Source organism: Nipponia nippon, unplaced genomic scaffold, assembly GCF_047370975.1.
Source record: "Nipponia nippon isolate SJK-2023a ecotype South Korea unplaced genomic scaffold, ASM4737097v1 scaffold_33, whole genome shotgun sequence".
NCBI lineage: Eukaryota > Metazoa > Chordata > Aves > Pelecaniformes > Threskiornithidae > Nipponia > Nipponia nippon.
Window position 1 is genome coordinate 327,400 of NW_028262351.1, and position 17,924 is coordinate 345,323.

At 42.9% G+C, this 17,924-nt stretch overlaps 1 protein-coding gene across 7 annotated transcripts in view; it reads right to left on the reverse strand.

Moving 5' to 3' along the window:
* Positions 1-17,924, reverse strand: part of LOC104013813 (BDNF/NT-3 growth factors receptor-like) — a 219,604-nt gene that overhangs the window by 59,398 nt on the left and 142,282 nt on the right. For all 7 annotated transcript variants that reach the window (XM_087770661.1, XM_087770660.1, XM_087770663.1 and 4 more), the window contains 2 exons: positions 10,755-10,885; positions 3,068-3,240 (listed from right to left, as the gene is read on the reverse strand). In XM_087770661.1, the coding sequence (XP_087626787.1) occupies positions 3,068-3,240; positions 10,755-10,885 (304 nt within the window). The remainder of the gene's footprint in view (positions 1-3,067; positions 3,241-10,754; positions 10,886-17,924) is intronic.

Here is a 17,924-nt window from a genome sequence, read left to right on the forward strand (position 1 = left end):
TGCCCTGATCTCCTGAACATTTCTGAAAAAATACCCTATAACCAATTTTTATGTTTTTTCAGAAGTCCTTCCTTCCTACAAAGAAGAGTTTCAGAGTCACCTTTCTAATCAATAGAGGTGAGGTGTATCCTTAATTTGTCCCTTGGGGAAGGGCACAGGATTTTGGAAGAGTTGCAGATTAATCAAAATCTGTGAGATCAAATCTGACACTGCCCATTAGAAATATGATATTAAAATTGCCCCAGGGGAAGAACTTCCTGAACAAAGTGACAGGTGAAGGAGGGTGTGTAGCATTGCTGGGATTGCATTTGATACTAGGCAAAGAAGTTAATTGCACTTGTTATGCCACAGGCAGCCATACAGTTGTTACTTGGGGGCTGGGGGGAATAAAAGGGAAGATATGAAATTCCCAATCAGGACTGAGAGGCAAATTCCTATTGAAAAGCATTGTACCTCTTCATTGTACTGATATTTTTTAATGACTTTTCTCAAGCATGAAGCTCTGAGTCTGCTAAATTAGAGAGCTCTTCCTCTTTCACTAGCTTTCTTGAGGAGATGGTCTGTATCTAATGAAACTTTTGGATTATTTTAATGCATCTTGCTTATCTTCTTGGTGCTGGCTGTGAATTAGGAGCTCCTCAGTATCTGCAATAGCCAGTAACATTGACAGAGAGTCCTTTGGATCCACATCAGTCTCTGCTAGCCAGAACAAGCACAAAGCAGGCATAACTTTGAGGCTGTAGTCCTAGATCTGAAACAGCCTTTGGCTGCACACAGGCAGCAAGCACCTTTGGGTTAAATTTCAGATTCATTTTTCCCTGACAGCCTTTGGTGGCGCTGCAGGGTAAGAAATACAGGTTTTTACAGCCTGTTTGCAATTAACCTCTGATCTGCAGCACAAGCTACGGCAAATGTGATAGGAATAACAAATTGGAGCTTAGGTTAAACAGTTTATCCCACTATAATCATTTTACATTGTAAAGACAAGGGCTGATTAATAATTTAAAAAAAGAAGAGCTAGCATAGGAAATATACTGTCTGCTAAACTACCTTTCTGTACAACAATTCGAAACCAGAGTTAGGAGATAAGAAAAGGCCAATCAAAAAGAACCAAAGAATAAGCATTTATCATGATGACAATGAATCAGCTGCAAATTTGGCTTGTTCTAATGGAAATTTGGTACTCTGAAAAAGCAAACTGAAGCTCTCTTCTGATCCACAGCAGAGGTCTAAGGAGGTAAATGCAAATGTCCCAATGTTGCCCTGACAATATACTTAAATCCTCTGCCAGAGAGAGAATCATCCCAGGAAAAGTAGTGTTTGCTCTGCATCCTCAATTCAGCCCCTGCTCTCCCCATCAACCCTGCCAGCTCTGCCAATAAGGGAGGATGCTAGCTGATCCCTTTTGCTTTTCTGATGTGGTTATTTGTTCACTGGAGGTTAGAAGGACAGCAAATTCATTTCATAAGGCTATCAAAAATGGCGACACTACCAGTCACTAGCAATTTCAGTCAGATACAAAATCCAAACCCATTTAAAGGGACATTAGTTTGATTGCTTTACAGCTTTGTCAGTAGCATGCATTACACAGATATCTTTCCAACATGGTGGTGTCCCCTAGTTATCCTTAGACAGAAGAGATCTCAGGACACTGAAATGCCTTTGTGATACCCTGTCGTGGTTTAACCCCAGCCAGCAACTAAGCACCACACAGCCACTTGCTCACTCCCCCACAGTGGGATGGAGAGAGAATCGGAAGGGTAAAAATGAGAAAACTCATGGGTTGAGATAAAAACAGTTTAATAATTGAAATGCAATCCAATGAAATGATGATAGTAATAATAATAATAACAATAATGATAATTTGTAATGAAAAGGAAAATAACAAAGAGAGAGAAATAAAACCCAGGAAAGACAAGTGATGCAAATGAAAACAATTGCTCACCACCAACCGACCCATAGCCAGCCAGTTCCTGAGCAGCACCCCCCCACCAACCTCCCCCCTAGTTTTATTGTTGAGCATGACGTCATATGGTATGGGATATCTCTTTGGTCAGTTGGGGTCAGCTGTCCCGGCTGTGTCCCCTCCCAACTTCTTGTGCACCCCCAGCCTACTCGCTGGTGGGGCGGTGTGAGAAGCAGAAAAGGCCTTGACTCTGTGTAAGCACTGCTCAGTACTAACTAAAACATCCCTGTGTTATCAACACCGTTTTCAGCACAAATCCAAAACATAGCCTCATACTAGCTACTATGAAGAAAATTAACTCTATCCCAGCCAAAACCAGCACATATCCTTTGACGGAATCGACATAGGAGGCCTTGAATGAACAGTCCCTTATGCAAATGTTTTTTATGTAGGTGCTAACGTTGTCTCTTAACTCTTTATTTTTATGTTAACAAGTGCAGGCTAGAAGAAATTGTACATGCACAAGGCCACTGGACATAACTTACTGGTTTATGAGTTATCTATTCTTGTGAACCTTATGTATCACCTATTTATTTATGACTGCTTCACTACCAAATTTCAATTCCTGAAGAGCCTTTAAAAAAAAGCCCTAAACTAGCCCCCAAGAAGCAGTAATTTCCATTGCACTGAAGTTTCCAAGGCTCAAAGTTTTCTTGCTGCAGAGTAATGGTACCCTTTCAAAACACTGAGAGGAGGGAAAGTAGATTCTCAAAAGCTTTTAGACACCTACAGGTAGAGATAGGTGCTGAGTGGGTTCTTCCCAAGTGCTAGCAGAAAAGAGGCAAGGAAACAATCACTACCGCAAGTTTTATAAACAAACATTTCAGAATATACTGAAATATACTGAAAACACTTTTCCTTTGGTTCCCATTCTTTTGGCGGAAAGTGTAAGGATTAACTTACTAGTACTTCCAAATAGGTAAAGAAACAATAAACCCCACATCACAGTACACAAGATGAATCAGCAGAGTGTTGCACAGGTTTTCACTCTTAGGTGTCTGCATTTTTCAGTGAGAGCAGTTAATTTGCCATTAAGTACCAGCAATGCCTACCTTCTCTGCCCACTTCTGACTTTCCAGCACAACATGTTGGTGGATTTACCTGAGGAATTTGTTAAGATCTCCATTCTTCATATACTCAAAGACCATGATGAGTGGATCACCCTCGACACAGACACCATAGAACTTGACGATGTGCTCATGTTGCAGGTTAGTCAGCAGCTCTGCCTCACGGTGGAAGTCCTTGCGGGCATTGTCACTGGCATCCTTCAGCGTCTGGTGGAGGAAAGGAATATGTAAGGAAGGGGAGATGTTCGCAGAAGGCAGCAAACGTGGGAAGGCACTGTAAGGGTAAGATAAGGACACTACTGTGTAAAGGATGGAGAAAGTACATTCTTAGTAACTGGTTTAGCAATGTAGATGTGATGCAATTGCAATTAAATAACGGTGGTACAATCTTCACTCCTCTGCCACACATCATCCCATACAACGATTTTTATTGTAAAAGAGGATGCAGGAATACTCGTGATCTTACTGTGCCAAGTGTTTTCCAAAAACAGAACAAAGAAATTCATCTTATCTGAAAAACATACTAGTACACACCTGATCTATGGCCTTTAGCATTTATCTCAAGCAAAACTCTGGTATCCTATTGGTATTTACCTTTGTTGTAAGTTCCTTAAAGTAAAGCTTTATTTGCTTAAAATGCTTAGCAGGAGTGTAGATGCATTCGTTATTTATTATTAATGTTGTTGCTGATGTTGGGCCTTACAGTATGCTATACATATTAGGTAGATTTATAGAAGGGTACATCCCTGGACCGGACCAGAACTTACAACCTGAGACCTCAGCCAGAAACTCCTTTGGAATTCAGTAAATCCACTCATATGTCTAAGATTAAGCATATGCATAAGCAACTGGAGGATCAATCTTAAATTGATGGACAGAGAGGAAGTAGATGCAGAACAGAATTTGGGGGGGGTAATTTTATTTTTTCCCCATTTATACAGCTTTAAAAATCTTGCATATTTTCATTTTACAGGAAATATATCAACACTGGATCAAATGGGAGGCTTAAATGTTGTATAATGAAATAATGCTAATTTAAATCACACGCGGGCAGTTTTAGATCTCTGCTCAAGAACTACGCTTCATGAGCAAGGAAATACTTTCATGCACCAAAAAACCCCAATTCTGACACCAGTTAAGTAAGGAATAATCATAAATAGCAATAAACCACTTCTATGTTCTACCTTCAAAAGGTACAGTGGTTGCACTATATTAATTCAAATAATATTTTTAAAATAGTAAGAGAATGGTAACAGGTTACCAGTGCTCACAAATTGTTATTCACAGAAAGCGAAGGCTGGGGTCTCTACCTCTGTACTTTAACTACAATTAGACTCAATGCAAAGGAAGATGAGACAAAAAAGTAGTTGCTTTGCCTTAACTAAAGATGTTTTTTCCTGGTCATCTAGTCACATTATTTTCTATCCCTAATTCATATAGAGAGCACAGGACCAACCACACTCATGAGAACAGACGCAGAACAAGTTGATACAATGCAATGGTTCTGCCAACAAACCCAGTTCTTAGCTGTAACAAAGTCATGGTTTGTTCAAGGTTTTTCTTCAACAGACATGATTCTATCCACTTTTCTAGTATTATACGTATGCATGTGTGAATGAGGGGCTAAAAGACAACTGTCAGAGAAAACACTTGCTTTACTTATGAAAGTGCAACATAGGTCTCCAAAAATGAACAGTTACCATAATAAGGTCCAGATGGTGGGGCAAGGAGCAGGGCAGACTGAACAGCCACCTACCAAGTTGAGGGTTTTTTCCCTGTGGATTTCAGGCTCTATAGATCCCAGAGGCAATAAAAATCTGTCATGCCACAAACACCCCTTCTCTGAGGGACCCTCCTGTGTTTTCTGGCCCAGAGCTCCTCTTCTGCAAGTTTTACCAATAATGATGCAATAAGGATTTTGGCTGCTTCACAAACTATGATACAGCACGCAGAGCTATATCCTCTAAGGTGGATATCATATCATCTCCCCACCTATGGTCCCCACACAGTCATAGCTGAACCAGGTGAGAACTGAATTGGAACATGTCTTCCAACCTTTCCAAGCTCTGGGATGATGCTTTAACATGATACGGGCACTGACCCACAGTCCAATCTACATTATAGAATGGAATCACCATTGAGAATTCTGTTGCCACTTGAGTTTCCTCTGCTGTTTTCATGTATAAAGCAATTGGACTGCAATTCTTCTCAGTAACAGAACTAGAAAAACAATTCCTATAAAAACCATTTTTAAATAATAGCAACCTGGAGGAAAAAAAATTGACAGGGAGAAGCACAGGCTCATACTCTTTCCAACATACTCTTTCCCTGGAAAGACAGTAAAAATGCTGAAAACTTTGTCCTGTGAGGCTGGCATATTGTATATTTCAGAAAGTGCTTTTTATCTCACAGAAACAGCACAATTATCATATGACAGAGCAGTTGCCATGGCAATTACACATTTTCTGTCAAACAGCAAAATGCAGAAAGATCTAAACCCAGGTAAAACCCAGACAGAGTTTCTGCTACCAAGGGGTGACTGAAATTTCTGTTACCCAACATTGCCAAGTCCCTTTTCAGTATTTCATGCAGCACACAGAATAGACAGAATGCATGAGAGAGCGTTTACATAGTCAGGCAAGGAGGAAAGTGAAAAGAACAAAAATTAATAAGCGCACAGAATTTACATAGAAATGACAGAGTAATGCATTTAGCATGTTCTCCGTGCAGGGGAAAAATAAAACCAAATAAAACTATAAGAGTACAAGAGATATAAAAACATAATAATAATAATAGTAATAATAATAATAATAAATTTATTATTATCACCATCATCATCATTATTATTATTATTACTGACAAGTAAACCAAAGCTTTAGCATGCAAAGCACTCTCACCCATCCACGGGAGTTTTGCCCGAGTAGGAACTGAGAGACAACTCCATGTACATACAACCCTACTCGGCCAGAAGCTAAGGAGGAGAGACACACTCCCTTGGGCAACAGAGGGACTCCCTGGCTGTTACAGGAGCTCCACGACCATTGAATTCAGCCTTTTCACACATAATAGATGGACCACTACTGCACACTTATTCTCCTCTATGGGCTCTTTGTCCAGGTATTCACTTAGAAACTGGTCGCTGCAGATCTGTGCTCCATAGGGAATGCAAACCTGTAGCTCCTCAATCCACCCCCGCACCATTGAGCTGCATCTACAAGTAAGTCAGAGCAAGAACAGGGGAATCTGGCTCTCACCAGCATCAGTATGACTCGGTAATGAAATTCTCAGGATACCTTTCCTTTACACTCTTTCAGACTTTCACTGTGAAATCCTTACTGCTGCTCCCCATCACCATACAATAGCTAAGCTCAAGAAATGAGGGGTGGCTTTGATCCTTATCTGAACTAAGAAGTTCTGAAGAGTTGGAAACCTTTAGTTTTCCTCCGCAGGTGCTGTGGAAATCTTCTTCATCTTGTACAGGCAGCACTCTACTACAGTTTTTTCTGGAACTCTTAGCTCCTATATAATTTGCTACAGCAATGTCAATATTTCAGATATTTGATGCATTTTGAGTCAGATGAAGTAGCTCCTGTGAGGTTCAGTGCCAGGGTTTTTAGCATGCTTGTACAAGGCTGCCACAGTTGCCCAGCAACCAGCAGGCAAAAATCGACAGGCACCCTGGTGAATGAAAAGAAATGCTGATGAATCTCTGATGAATCTCACACGGGTGACACAATGCTTCCCCCAGGCCAGCTCACTCAGCTTTCTTGCTACCTAAATCCTTCTATTACTCACCAGTTATAGCTTTCCATTGGCCATTGCACAGGGACATTTTTATTTTGGTTTCACTCAGGAGGCTGAAGCTCTCTAAAGCATTTGCTGTTCATGGAGACAACCTACCCTCAGCTGCTGGCATTCAGGACTGCTCCTCTAGGATGAAAAATCTTCACATTTTCACTGGGCCAAACCCTGTGCCCAACAGGGGGATCTGGACACAGTCATCTGTCTCGCTCTCTGCATGCCTGTGAGGTCCCATCCCTGATCAGTGAGAGTACCGCCCTCAATTTTAACTGGAGCATAACTATGAGCTATGCTTTGTACCATGATAAAAAACGGCCATGAAGTGCCAGGAGATCAACCATTTGGCTATACAGGGATCAATCTAGTTAGTCTAGTTAGCTAAAAACTCACTCTTTGACAGGGACCAGAATCGGATCTTCAAGAGTTGGTGCAAGAAACTGAAAGTGGGAAGTGTAAGGGTATGTGAAAGGAGTGTGTCTGCTCCTTTAAGGGTACCTGGTCAAGGACCTTTTTTCAGTGCAGCAAGGGAAAATCAGAAAAGGAGGAAGCCATAAACAAGAACATACAGGGACACAAACCTGACTGTCACATGATAAGGGAGACAGTGATGAGAACCAAACTTGGTCAGTCACACTAATTGATGAGGGCATGTGAGAGTGTGCAAATATTTATTCCAGCAGGTCCTCTGATCAGGGATATTGTCAACTGGGAAACCAAGGGAAAAGCGGGAAGCCAGAAACCAAAATACACCAAGGCCCAGACCTGACAAAGCAAACATGGAGGCAATGACAAGAAACAAACCTCACCAGTCACACTAATTGATGGGCTATCAAGAAACCACAGACATCAAGTAAAATCAACCTGGATTTTCCAATTGATAAGACTGTAAAACGGGGAGGGGGGGCCCGAGGGCCTGGACTGGGAGGGGTTCGGAAATCGATAGAGCTGTACAAATCCATGGGGAACATGCAGGGGAAGGGGGAGCAGGAAGGAACAAAGAAAGGGGTAGACATAAAAGGGTATAAAAGGGGCCAGTCACGTGAAAAACAGGGGCGGTCTGTACGCTTGTCTGGCTGAGCCCTGTGCCTGATCACCGCAGTCTGTCCTATCATTTTATATTTTCTTATTAAATCTTTTCTTAACTATTTCTCTGCATAATCTCACTCTCTACCCCGTGTGTATGTGTGCTTGCAAGGACTAAGTGCCAGCTTCTGGTGAGACCTGTATGTGTGTGAGTGGAATTTGGTGCTGTCTACTGGAGTCAGACCTGGGGTGTAGGCACCCCTGGCCTGTGGTGTCAGCTACTGGAGCGAGTGGGGGGTCTCTTGCCTCCAGCCACTGGGGCAGGAATGGTGTGTGTTCCCAAAACCAGCTACTGGGGGGGACCGGCATGAGTGAGGTGGGTGAGGGGCTCCTCACCGGTGGCTGGAGCAGGACCGCGGGTGCAGGCTGCTGGGGAGGGCCGAGTGTCTGCATCTTCCCCAAACCTAGTGTGTGTGGGGTGTGCACGTGTATGCGCTAGCAAACTTTAAGCTGGACTAGCCAGCGAGTAGGGGGGCCTCGGGTCCGGCCTGGGGTATCAGGCAGGCAGGGTATCTGTGCTGGTATGCCCAGGGGGACTTGCAAATGTGGAGTACATGACGGACGAGTGTGTGAGTGCGTGCATGTTTGCTAGCGAGCATCAAGATGGACTAGCCGGCGAGTAGGGAACCGGTGAAGTGAGTAAGGGGTCCAGGATCCAGGCAGGGGTGCTGGGCAGACAAAGGGGCCATGCCAGTACTCGAGGGATCTGTGAATGTGTGTGTGCTTGTTTATGTGGAGTGTGTTGTGTGTATGCTTTCACTAGTGAACTTCTATCTCTACCAGCTGAAGAGGAGGAGGGGACTTGGCTGTCTATGTTTATGTTTTATGCGAGTCCTGTACATAGGTGCTGTTGAAGGCAGCACCTTGTCTGTGGCAATCTGTGCAACCGGCTGTGTCAGTGTCCGCTGTGTGTGTGTGTGTCTGTCTGTGCGTGTGTGTCTCTGGGGTACCTGCGCAGCTTTGTTACTGGTTGAATCTGCAACTGGGAAAGCGGCAGCTTCGTCCCTCAGCCTGGGCAGAGACCCCGAGTCCCTGGGCACTGGGCTGGGCTCCAGGGGCCAGGCAGGAGAGGTCCTGGGCTGGAGCGGCTGGAGAAGGCAGCTGCACTTCTTACATCACCTAACAGGCATAACTTGTCCACAAGCATAATTCTTCCTACTTGTCCTTCCATGGCTACATGCAAGTTGCTTATTAAGGACACTGTAAAGAATGTATTGGGGAAAAAAAAAATATACTGTTCCATAAAAATGATAGATTTGTCATCTAAGCCCATGAAGACATCTCTCCCTTTAAATGCTGAATGATCTTCATTGTGAATCACAGTGAGAAAGAGCAGCAGATAGAGAGTGCAGGTACAGCATTTTAACAGCAGCTGAAGTGCTAGGCTCCATTTGGTCAGGATTTTCAAAGGGAGCAAGTGAATGGAAAGGCTTTTATTTTGCTACCAAGCAGTTCCCTGAAGTGATAGAGGAGAGAAAATTTTCACTCTAGCTTCACCAAAATACAGCAGAAAATTCCGTCAATTCTAGTTTTGTCATCTCCTCTCTCTTGCTTTCTCCTGTCTATATATACCTTCAGGGCTTCATTTTTTCTCACCAGTCAGCATGAGTGAACAACTCCAAGTATCAAAAAGCTTGTAACCTTGGCAAATCTAAAAAAACATGCTATTTTTGATGGAGAAAGAAAGTACTCAACAAATCCATCCTCTTTTTGTGTTCTCTCACTGCCAGATCCAAAACTCTGTTTCTTGTTTACAATTTCAAAAAGATTATCTGCTGGGATTCTTTTACTGTATGGTTTGATCCAAAATGTACACACAGTTGCCTAATTGCGAATGGACAGATAGTATTATTTTCTGATCCCTAAGCACAGCCTAGATTTTAAAATGTATATTCTCACTGCCTTAAATGAGTTGATAATTTAAATGTTGAACATCTTGTTCAGCTTTCAGCAGAACACAGATAGAGACAGAAGACTGTTGGCAGGGAGAACTGGCAAACTCTTAGTAGAGTATGGTTTCACTGATATTGTTTTCTAGTGTGCATGTATAGCTGAGGATGACAATTGACCTCAGTGGTTCCATTTTGAGGAACAAAAAGGCTTGGCACGGTGAAGCAAGTCTGGTGTGCAAGCTCCGAGATCATGATGGAAATCTTCTTACTTCTTGGTAGATTCCCAATGTGCCATGTAGTCTGTGCCTTTCCAGGGTTCCAAAGAAATCCCCCCCCCCCCCCCCCAGAAACATGAGAATTATTCTCAATACTGGCAAGTCCAAGGTTATGGTTGTTTTCACATAGTTTCCTTTTCCTTTGGACTGTATGTTGGGAGGGTTGAATGGAGAACAATCAAGAACCACTCTTCAGGGCCTGAAATATCATGACTTCTGGATTTCCATACAGCCAGTGTTTAACAGCACATGACAATATTATCTACAAGTTTTTTTATAACATTCCTGGCAGCCATATTAATGACAATTACCCACAGACAATTTCAAAGGTTGACTAAAAGTATTGCACAGTTCATGGAAAAATATGCCTTCTTTGACCAGCAGTTATACACATAGCCTATTCACTTATCATATCTTAGCTCATAAAAGATTTTGCCCCTTTGTGACACTGTCAGTTTCTTCCTTCGCCTTATGAAATTCAGCTCTCATTTTATAATCTACAGCAAGATCAAATTTCATATTCTCTTAATGCTCCATTAGCCTTGTGAACCCCTCCACATATATTAGAGGAGTTACATGGGGCTACGGAATAGACAAACATGATCATTTACAAATAAAACAGCATTAGCTGCAACCATGAATTAATAATGGAAACCCTAGACTCTTTTACCTTCACTGCCACCAAGATCTTGTCCTGCTCAGGACAGAGGTTATAGCATTCAGCCAGAAAGACTTTCCCAAAGGCTCCTTCTCCAAGTTCTCTTTTAAGAACAATATTGTGGCGCTTGATGTGCTGAACAACTGTGAACAGAACACAAAATGGAGGTCAAAAGTGAACTGCAAGGCCACAACAGGAAGGGGTCTGTGCTTACGGCCACATGGAGACAGGTTTGCCTGTACAGTGCAGTGCATATCATGAAAAGAATCAATGTGCCTATATATCATTCATTAGCACTTTGTCCAAAAAGAATGTGTTAATATATTTATATTTGGAATGTAGTGCATTTGCTGGATAAGAAGAAGACGTAGAATTAAGAGTCATCTGGGAAAAAGCTATTCATCATTGTGCTTGGATGAGTGCTGTAGAGCATACATATGCTGCTGGGTAAACAATCCAGAGTTTGGGATATATTCAGATGTGGACCAATCTCAGGCTCCGTGCTTGACCACATGCATCTTCCAAACTGAGCATCCATTTACTTAGAAACTACCTTATCTCCATTACTAAAGAATGTAAAAAGGAGTGCTGCTATTAACAGCAGTGGAGAGAAATGACACAACCTGTCCCCCTTGCTATCACCAACTTTGGGGAAAGGGGCCATAGTCTATGAAAGGAAAATACGTATGTTCCAAATCATAAGTCTATGAAGATGCAACCTCAGAACACTGCATATTTCCCTAATAATAACATGTACACATGTGAGGTGAGCCTGGTGCTGGAATAAACTAGAAGAGAGACCTGGGATGCCCTGAGCCACCTCCAACATAAGCCTAACAGGAAGGCAGCGCTCCTGAGAAGCACACCTCCACAAGACTCAGCTGCCACTCAACCAGGCACCAGAAAACCCACTGCCAGCATGAAAACAGGCTCACTGCACATGCTCTGATCCCATGAAGGGATGCTGTGGGGCCCTGAGCTCCCAGCTAGCCACTCCCAGTGTGCCACCACTCACCTGCAGGGCTCGGTAATGCCAGAGGTGCAATGCCCAGCTGCCTTCTCACAGGCCAGCATGCCACTCTGTCTCTTATTTCCAGGGTGATGACTAAATGTGCTGTTTTCAAAGGGTGGGGAGAGACTATTAAATACTTCAGTGCTGACATTTTCAAACCATAACAAAAGATAAGCTATGAACGAGGCCTTTGCTGTAGGGTTCTTCCAAGTGAGGTTGGGGGCATGGGTCTGTAGAGGGTACAGAGCCAATATTTATTTAGCTTTTTAGCTTCCATTTTGACAACCTCTAGAGTGCACGGCCTACAAACAGGAGTACTCAATGTACCCTGCACTTGGGTGATATGTATCTTTAAGTCCTCTGGATCCCAGTATTCCCACTACTCATGCCAATACCCTTTGGCTCCAACACTCTATCAGACACAGACAGAATTGCTGTGATCACATTCATTTCATATAACAGCCAGCCTGTTGGACAGCACAGTATGGAAGAGTGGCTATTTGCAATGTTCCAGGCCCACAAAAACCTGTTCCTGCCATTGCTGTGATTGCAGGGTGAGGCAATTATGAAACCGGTCCTCCTTTGTATGACAGGTCTCATTAAAACTGAGAAGCCATGCTTTGAAATAATAGCAAAATAGACATTATATGAGACCACAAGTTACAAACATTTTTGATTCTTGTCAAACTTGACCTACTGTAAAATTAAGTTCTATTATGGTAAGATACACACACCCCTTTTTGGCCAGCTGCTCAAATGCTGAGCAGCTTCCCTACAGTCAGTAGGAATATACTCTTTATTTTCATTTCCTTCTCAGCACTGGCTTTTTAAATAAAGCATAAAATACAGTTAGCACAAGAGACAGGCCTGAACCAAAACACATTTTTTCCTCACAGATGCAAATTAACTGGCTTACTTCACCTTTACTAATACTCATAACAAAACAAATATCAAGGCTGAATTACTGTCCTGGAGTGTTACCTAAATACAGAATACGTGATATACATCTCAAACATAATTTAAGCAGAGGGTCCAGATATCATGGCTCATATCAGGCCTGAAATGTGCTGCCATTGTGCAGTATCATATAAGTTGCTCTGCTTTCCTTCAGTTTTTCTAATTGTTCATGTATCGTGGTTTAACCCCAGCCGGCAACTAAGAGCCACACAGCCGCTCGCTCACTCCCCCCCCCCGGTGGGATGGGGGAGGGAATCGGAAGAGTAAAAGTGAGAAAACTCGTGGGTTGAGATAAAGACAGTTTAATAGGGAAAGCAAAAGCCGCGCACGCAAGCAAAACAAAGCAAAGCAAGGAATTCATTCGCTACTTCCCATTGGCAGGCAGGTGTTCAGCCATCTCCAGGAAAGCAGGGCTCCATCACGCGTAACGGTTACTTGGGAAGACAACCGCCATCATTCTGAACGTCTCCCCCTTCCTTCTTCTTCCCCCAGCTTATATACTGAGCATGACGTCATATGGTACGGAATAGCCCTTTGGCCAATCTGGGTCAGCTGTCCTGGCTATGTTCCCTCCCAGCTTCTTGTGCACCGGGCAGAGCATGGGAAGCTGAATAGTCCTTGACTTAGTGTAAGCACTACTCAGCAACAACCAAAACATCAGTGTGTTATCAACATTATTCTCATCCTAAATCCCAAACACGGCACTATACCAGCTACTAGGAAGAAAACTAACTCTATCCCAGCTGAAACCAGGACATCATGTCTCAACTCACAGGAAATAAGTCAGTAAATAGTCCCTAATACTAACAGAGGTCTTCAATTACAGCTAAAGATGCAGGGATTATTTTTTAAATGAAAGCCATTCAAAACTCTTTGGTTGATTACAGTTTTACAAATGTTTCCCTATGCTTGCATTAGAAAAGTGTGGCAAGTTGACTGACTGTAATTATATTTGGTTGTTGCGAGGGAATCTAATTATGGTCAGACCAGTCCATTTGAGTGGGAGGAGATGGAGACTGTGAACAGTTTTGAAGATTTCTTTTCTACTAGAGAGGCAGGACTCCTTTCCACCCGAGTCCTAGAGGCCCTTCCATGCCTCCCAATGCCATCGGGAGCCAGGACAAGAGGCAACAGTGAGGGATTAGGAGCTGGGCTCCCAGACAGACAGCCTAGCCCAGATTTTTCCCCTTATGGACATCATGCGGGCTTAAAGGCCACTGTGACCTGTACTTTAAAAAAAGCTTACTAATAAATGAGCCATTATTTTTTGCCAGCATTAGAACTTGCCTTTCACCAGCTGTTCTCATCAGGGCAGAGACTGAAACCATGAGGTCCTGTTTTGTTCCTGTTCATGTTCAGCCAAAACTGTCATTCGGTCCGACCTCTTTGGGGATTTCTCTTTCCCTCTACTTCCCCAATAGCACTACAAGGCTGTCTCCCTTCCTTTACTAGAGAGAGAAGTTTAGCTCCACATTACAAGTGTCATCATTTTAAAATGCTCATAAAACCCATTAACTTTTGTAGGCAGAGAGCACGGATAAAATCCTGGCCTACTGGAGTCAGCAGCAAAACTCCACTTCAGTAGAGGCAGGTTTTCATTTCGTTCTCTTTAATACTGCCATCAAAGACCTGGTGATAAACAAACTCAACCTCTTAAATTTTGTTTGGGTCCTCTCCGTTTTGAACACAGAACAGCACCAATGTTTATCCTAGTGGTAAAGAGACTTTTTTGTCAAGATCCTGGAGGACTTCACAAACAATGCAGAGTAAAAATAAATAAGAAACATGAAATACTTCTGAACAGTACACTTACAGCTGCTGCTAAATGCTCTTATATAAACCAAGCATTTAAATAAACAGCCTGTCCCATACCAAACTGTCAAATGCAAAACATAGCAAGCCGCAGAAGTGATCTGTACAGAATATGCTTGCAACTTGTCACACTCTATCCATCCCTGTTACCTTTCTGAGCTGAACTGAGTTACTAAATAAATAAAAAATGACAGTAAATGTGACTAAATGCCACAGATTAAATATAAGAACAATGTAAGTAAATCAAACACGTGATGTGATGGAAATATGAGCTAAGGAAAAAAAAAATCCATTTAGCACACTCAGGGCCAAGCCATAATGACACTGTCATCAGTGGCAGGAGATTCCAGCAGTAGATACACTGAAAAATTCAAGTCAAAAGCTGCTTTCAGTTAATGTCCGGATACAGCAAATTATCTCTTAAAGTCCTGGATTTACACTGAAGAAACAAAGCAGAATTTGGCCAAGGAGGTGGCATAACAGAATTACCAAAGACGTGGTCTCATAACATTTTATCACAGGCAAAGATACACAAATGTTCAAAGGGTCGTTATATATCTTCCGCCTTTTGGTTCTAAATGGTGGTTGCCTTTGAGCTGCTATTTGTACTTTTAAAAATCACTACCTGTAAGCATGGGCTTTCACCCCCCAGGAAACCTACCTTTGATTGTGAAGCTGAACAGAGAGGATCACACCACGTTCTGGACTGGGTCCCAACAAAATGGGCAGCTCAGGATCACCTCACTGCATTGAATTCACTGAGTTGGATGTGACTGATTTCAGCCACAGACAGCAAGACATTCAACGGTACAAGTGTAAAAATGTTTGTGTGCTTAATTAAAAAGTGAAACGCAGTGAAAGTGTAAAAGTGCTTTTTCCTTGGTCACAAAAAAATAGGTCTAAACATTTTACCGCCATATAGAATCAAACAATCATAGAATGGTTTGGGTTGGAAGGGACCTTTAAAGATCATCTAGTTCCAACACCCCTGCCATGGGCAGAGACATCTTTCACTAAACCAGGTTGCTCAAAGCCCTGTCCAAACTGACCTTGAACACCTCCAATCATGGGGCATCCGCAGCTTCTCTGGGCAACCTGTTCCAGTGTCTCACCACCCTCATCGTAAGAAACTTTTTCCTTACGTCAATCTAAATCTACCCTCTTCAGTTTAAAACCATTGCCCCTTGTCCTGTCACTACAGGCCTTGGTAAAAAGTCTCTCTCCATCTTTCTTATAAGCCCCCTTTAAGTATTGAAAGGCTGCAATAAGGTCTCCCCGGAGCCTTCTCTTCTCCAGGCTGAACAACCCCAACTCTCTCAGCCTTTCCTCATAGCAGAGGTGTTCCAGCCCTCTGACCATTTTTGTGGCCCTCCTCTGGACCCGCTCTAACAGGTCCATGTCTTTCTTGTACTGGGGACCCCAGAGCTGGACGCAATACTCCAGGTGGGGTCTCCCGAGAGCGCGGAGTAGAGGGGGAGAATCACCTCCCTCGACCTGCTGGCCACGCTTCTTTTGATGCAGCCCAGGATACGATTGCCTTTCTGGGCTGCAAGCGCACATTGACGGCTCATGTCCAGTTTTTCATCCACCAGTACCCCCAAGTCCTTCTCTGTAGGGCTGGTCTCAATCCATCCATTCCCCAGTCTGTATTGATATTGGGGATTGCCCCGACCCAGGCGCAGGACCTCGCAGTTGGCCTTGTTGAACTTCATGAGGTTTGCACGGGCCCATTCCTCAAGCCTGTCAAGGTCCCCCTGGATGGCATCCTTTCGTCCAGCGAACCAACTGCACCATTTAGCTTCGTGTTATCTGCAAACTTGCTGAGGGTGCATGCAAAATCCCACTGTCTATGTAATTGATAAACATATTAAATAGTATTGGTCCCAGTATGGAGCCTTGAGGGACACCACTTGTCACTAGTTTCCACTTGGACATTGAGCCGCTGACTAGTAACTCTTTGGACGCGGCCATCCAGCCAATTCCTTATTCATCTAACAGTCCATCCATCAAATCCATATCTCTCTGATTTAGTGGCCAGAATGTTGTGGGGGACTGTATCAAAGGCCTTACAGAAGTCTAGGTAGATGACATCTGTAGATCTTCCCTATGTGACCATTAAACCATCTAAGCTGACCTTTTGCACAACATGGAGCATAGTATTGAGTGAAATGGCTTGTATTTGGCAGGAGAATACCTCCAGAAAGGGTTTGTGCCAGTCCTGGTTTGAAAGTCTGTGTTGGTTTTTTTTTTTCTCCTTTTTTTTTCCAGCTTGTCTGGCTTTCACCTCCCTCATTGGCTTTTAGGAGACTTTCTCTACTAGTTTAAAAACCCCTTTAAGGTCTTGTATTTTTTCACTGTGAAGGAACAGATATACATAATAAACATTCTTCTTGGTCTTCTTGGTAAGGCAAAGAGATGGAAGCCCCTCCCTGGAAGGCATTTTCTCCAGTTTGCCAGTCATTTTTATGGCTCTTCTCTGGGCAAATTTGCAATATCTTTTAGAAAATAGTTGTTTCCAGTTGTTTTTTCCAACTGGAAGCCACATTCTTGTATCATTCTCCACAAGGCTGTAATACAAACATAAAATCAGCGCTCTACTTCTCTGCACATCCAAAGATCACACTAGTCCTTTTAAGGCTAGGTTTCCTAAAGAGGATGAAAATTATGCAATTGTGTGTGTGTCTCATCTTAACACCTCACCCAATTACAATATCACAAGTGCTAGAAGTTTCAGATGTTTTCCCATATACCTTATGAACACAGAAGAGCAGAGGAGAGATCTCTGTCCTTACAGATTGGCTGCAGCAGGGGCTCACTGCTTGATGAACAGTAAGAGCCACAGGAAAGAGGCTCCATCAGCACTGCTCACTGAACTACTAACACTAGAGTCATTTAATGGGTGACTTGAAGAAGGCGCTTCCATGGGCAGTGGTCTTCCTGGAAGAAGAACTGGAGACACCTATGAGAAGAAAACCTGTAGGGATTTCCTGGTTGTCAAGAGCTACATCTGATGATAATTCTGATAAATTTGTGTTGTTATAGCTAAAACTTTCAGATGCTTTGTTTGCAACTTAAATCCTCCCAGGATCTATATTTTAAACCCCAAAGTTTTTGTTGCCTTGACTGAGAATTAGGCTTCCTTCCATGATATAGTGCTGCAATTAATTCCTGGGAGGGTGCCCAGATGACAGGCCTTCTCCCCCACAGTGGTGGGGGCACCACAGCTCTTGCCCGCTGTAAATTAATTTTGCTGTAGCTAGTTTGGCACCTCTCTGGCTGACACTCAGTGTTTGCTGTCTTTTAGATTTTATATTTGATTTCTGGTGAGGGGTATTATCTCACCCTTTTGATACAGTAATTTATTTATTTTATTTGACTAAGATCCTTTCAGTTTGGCTACA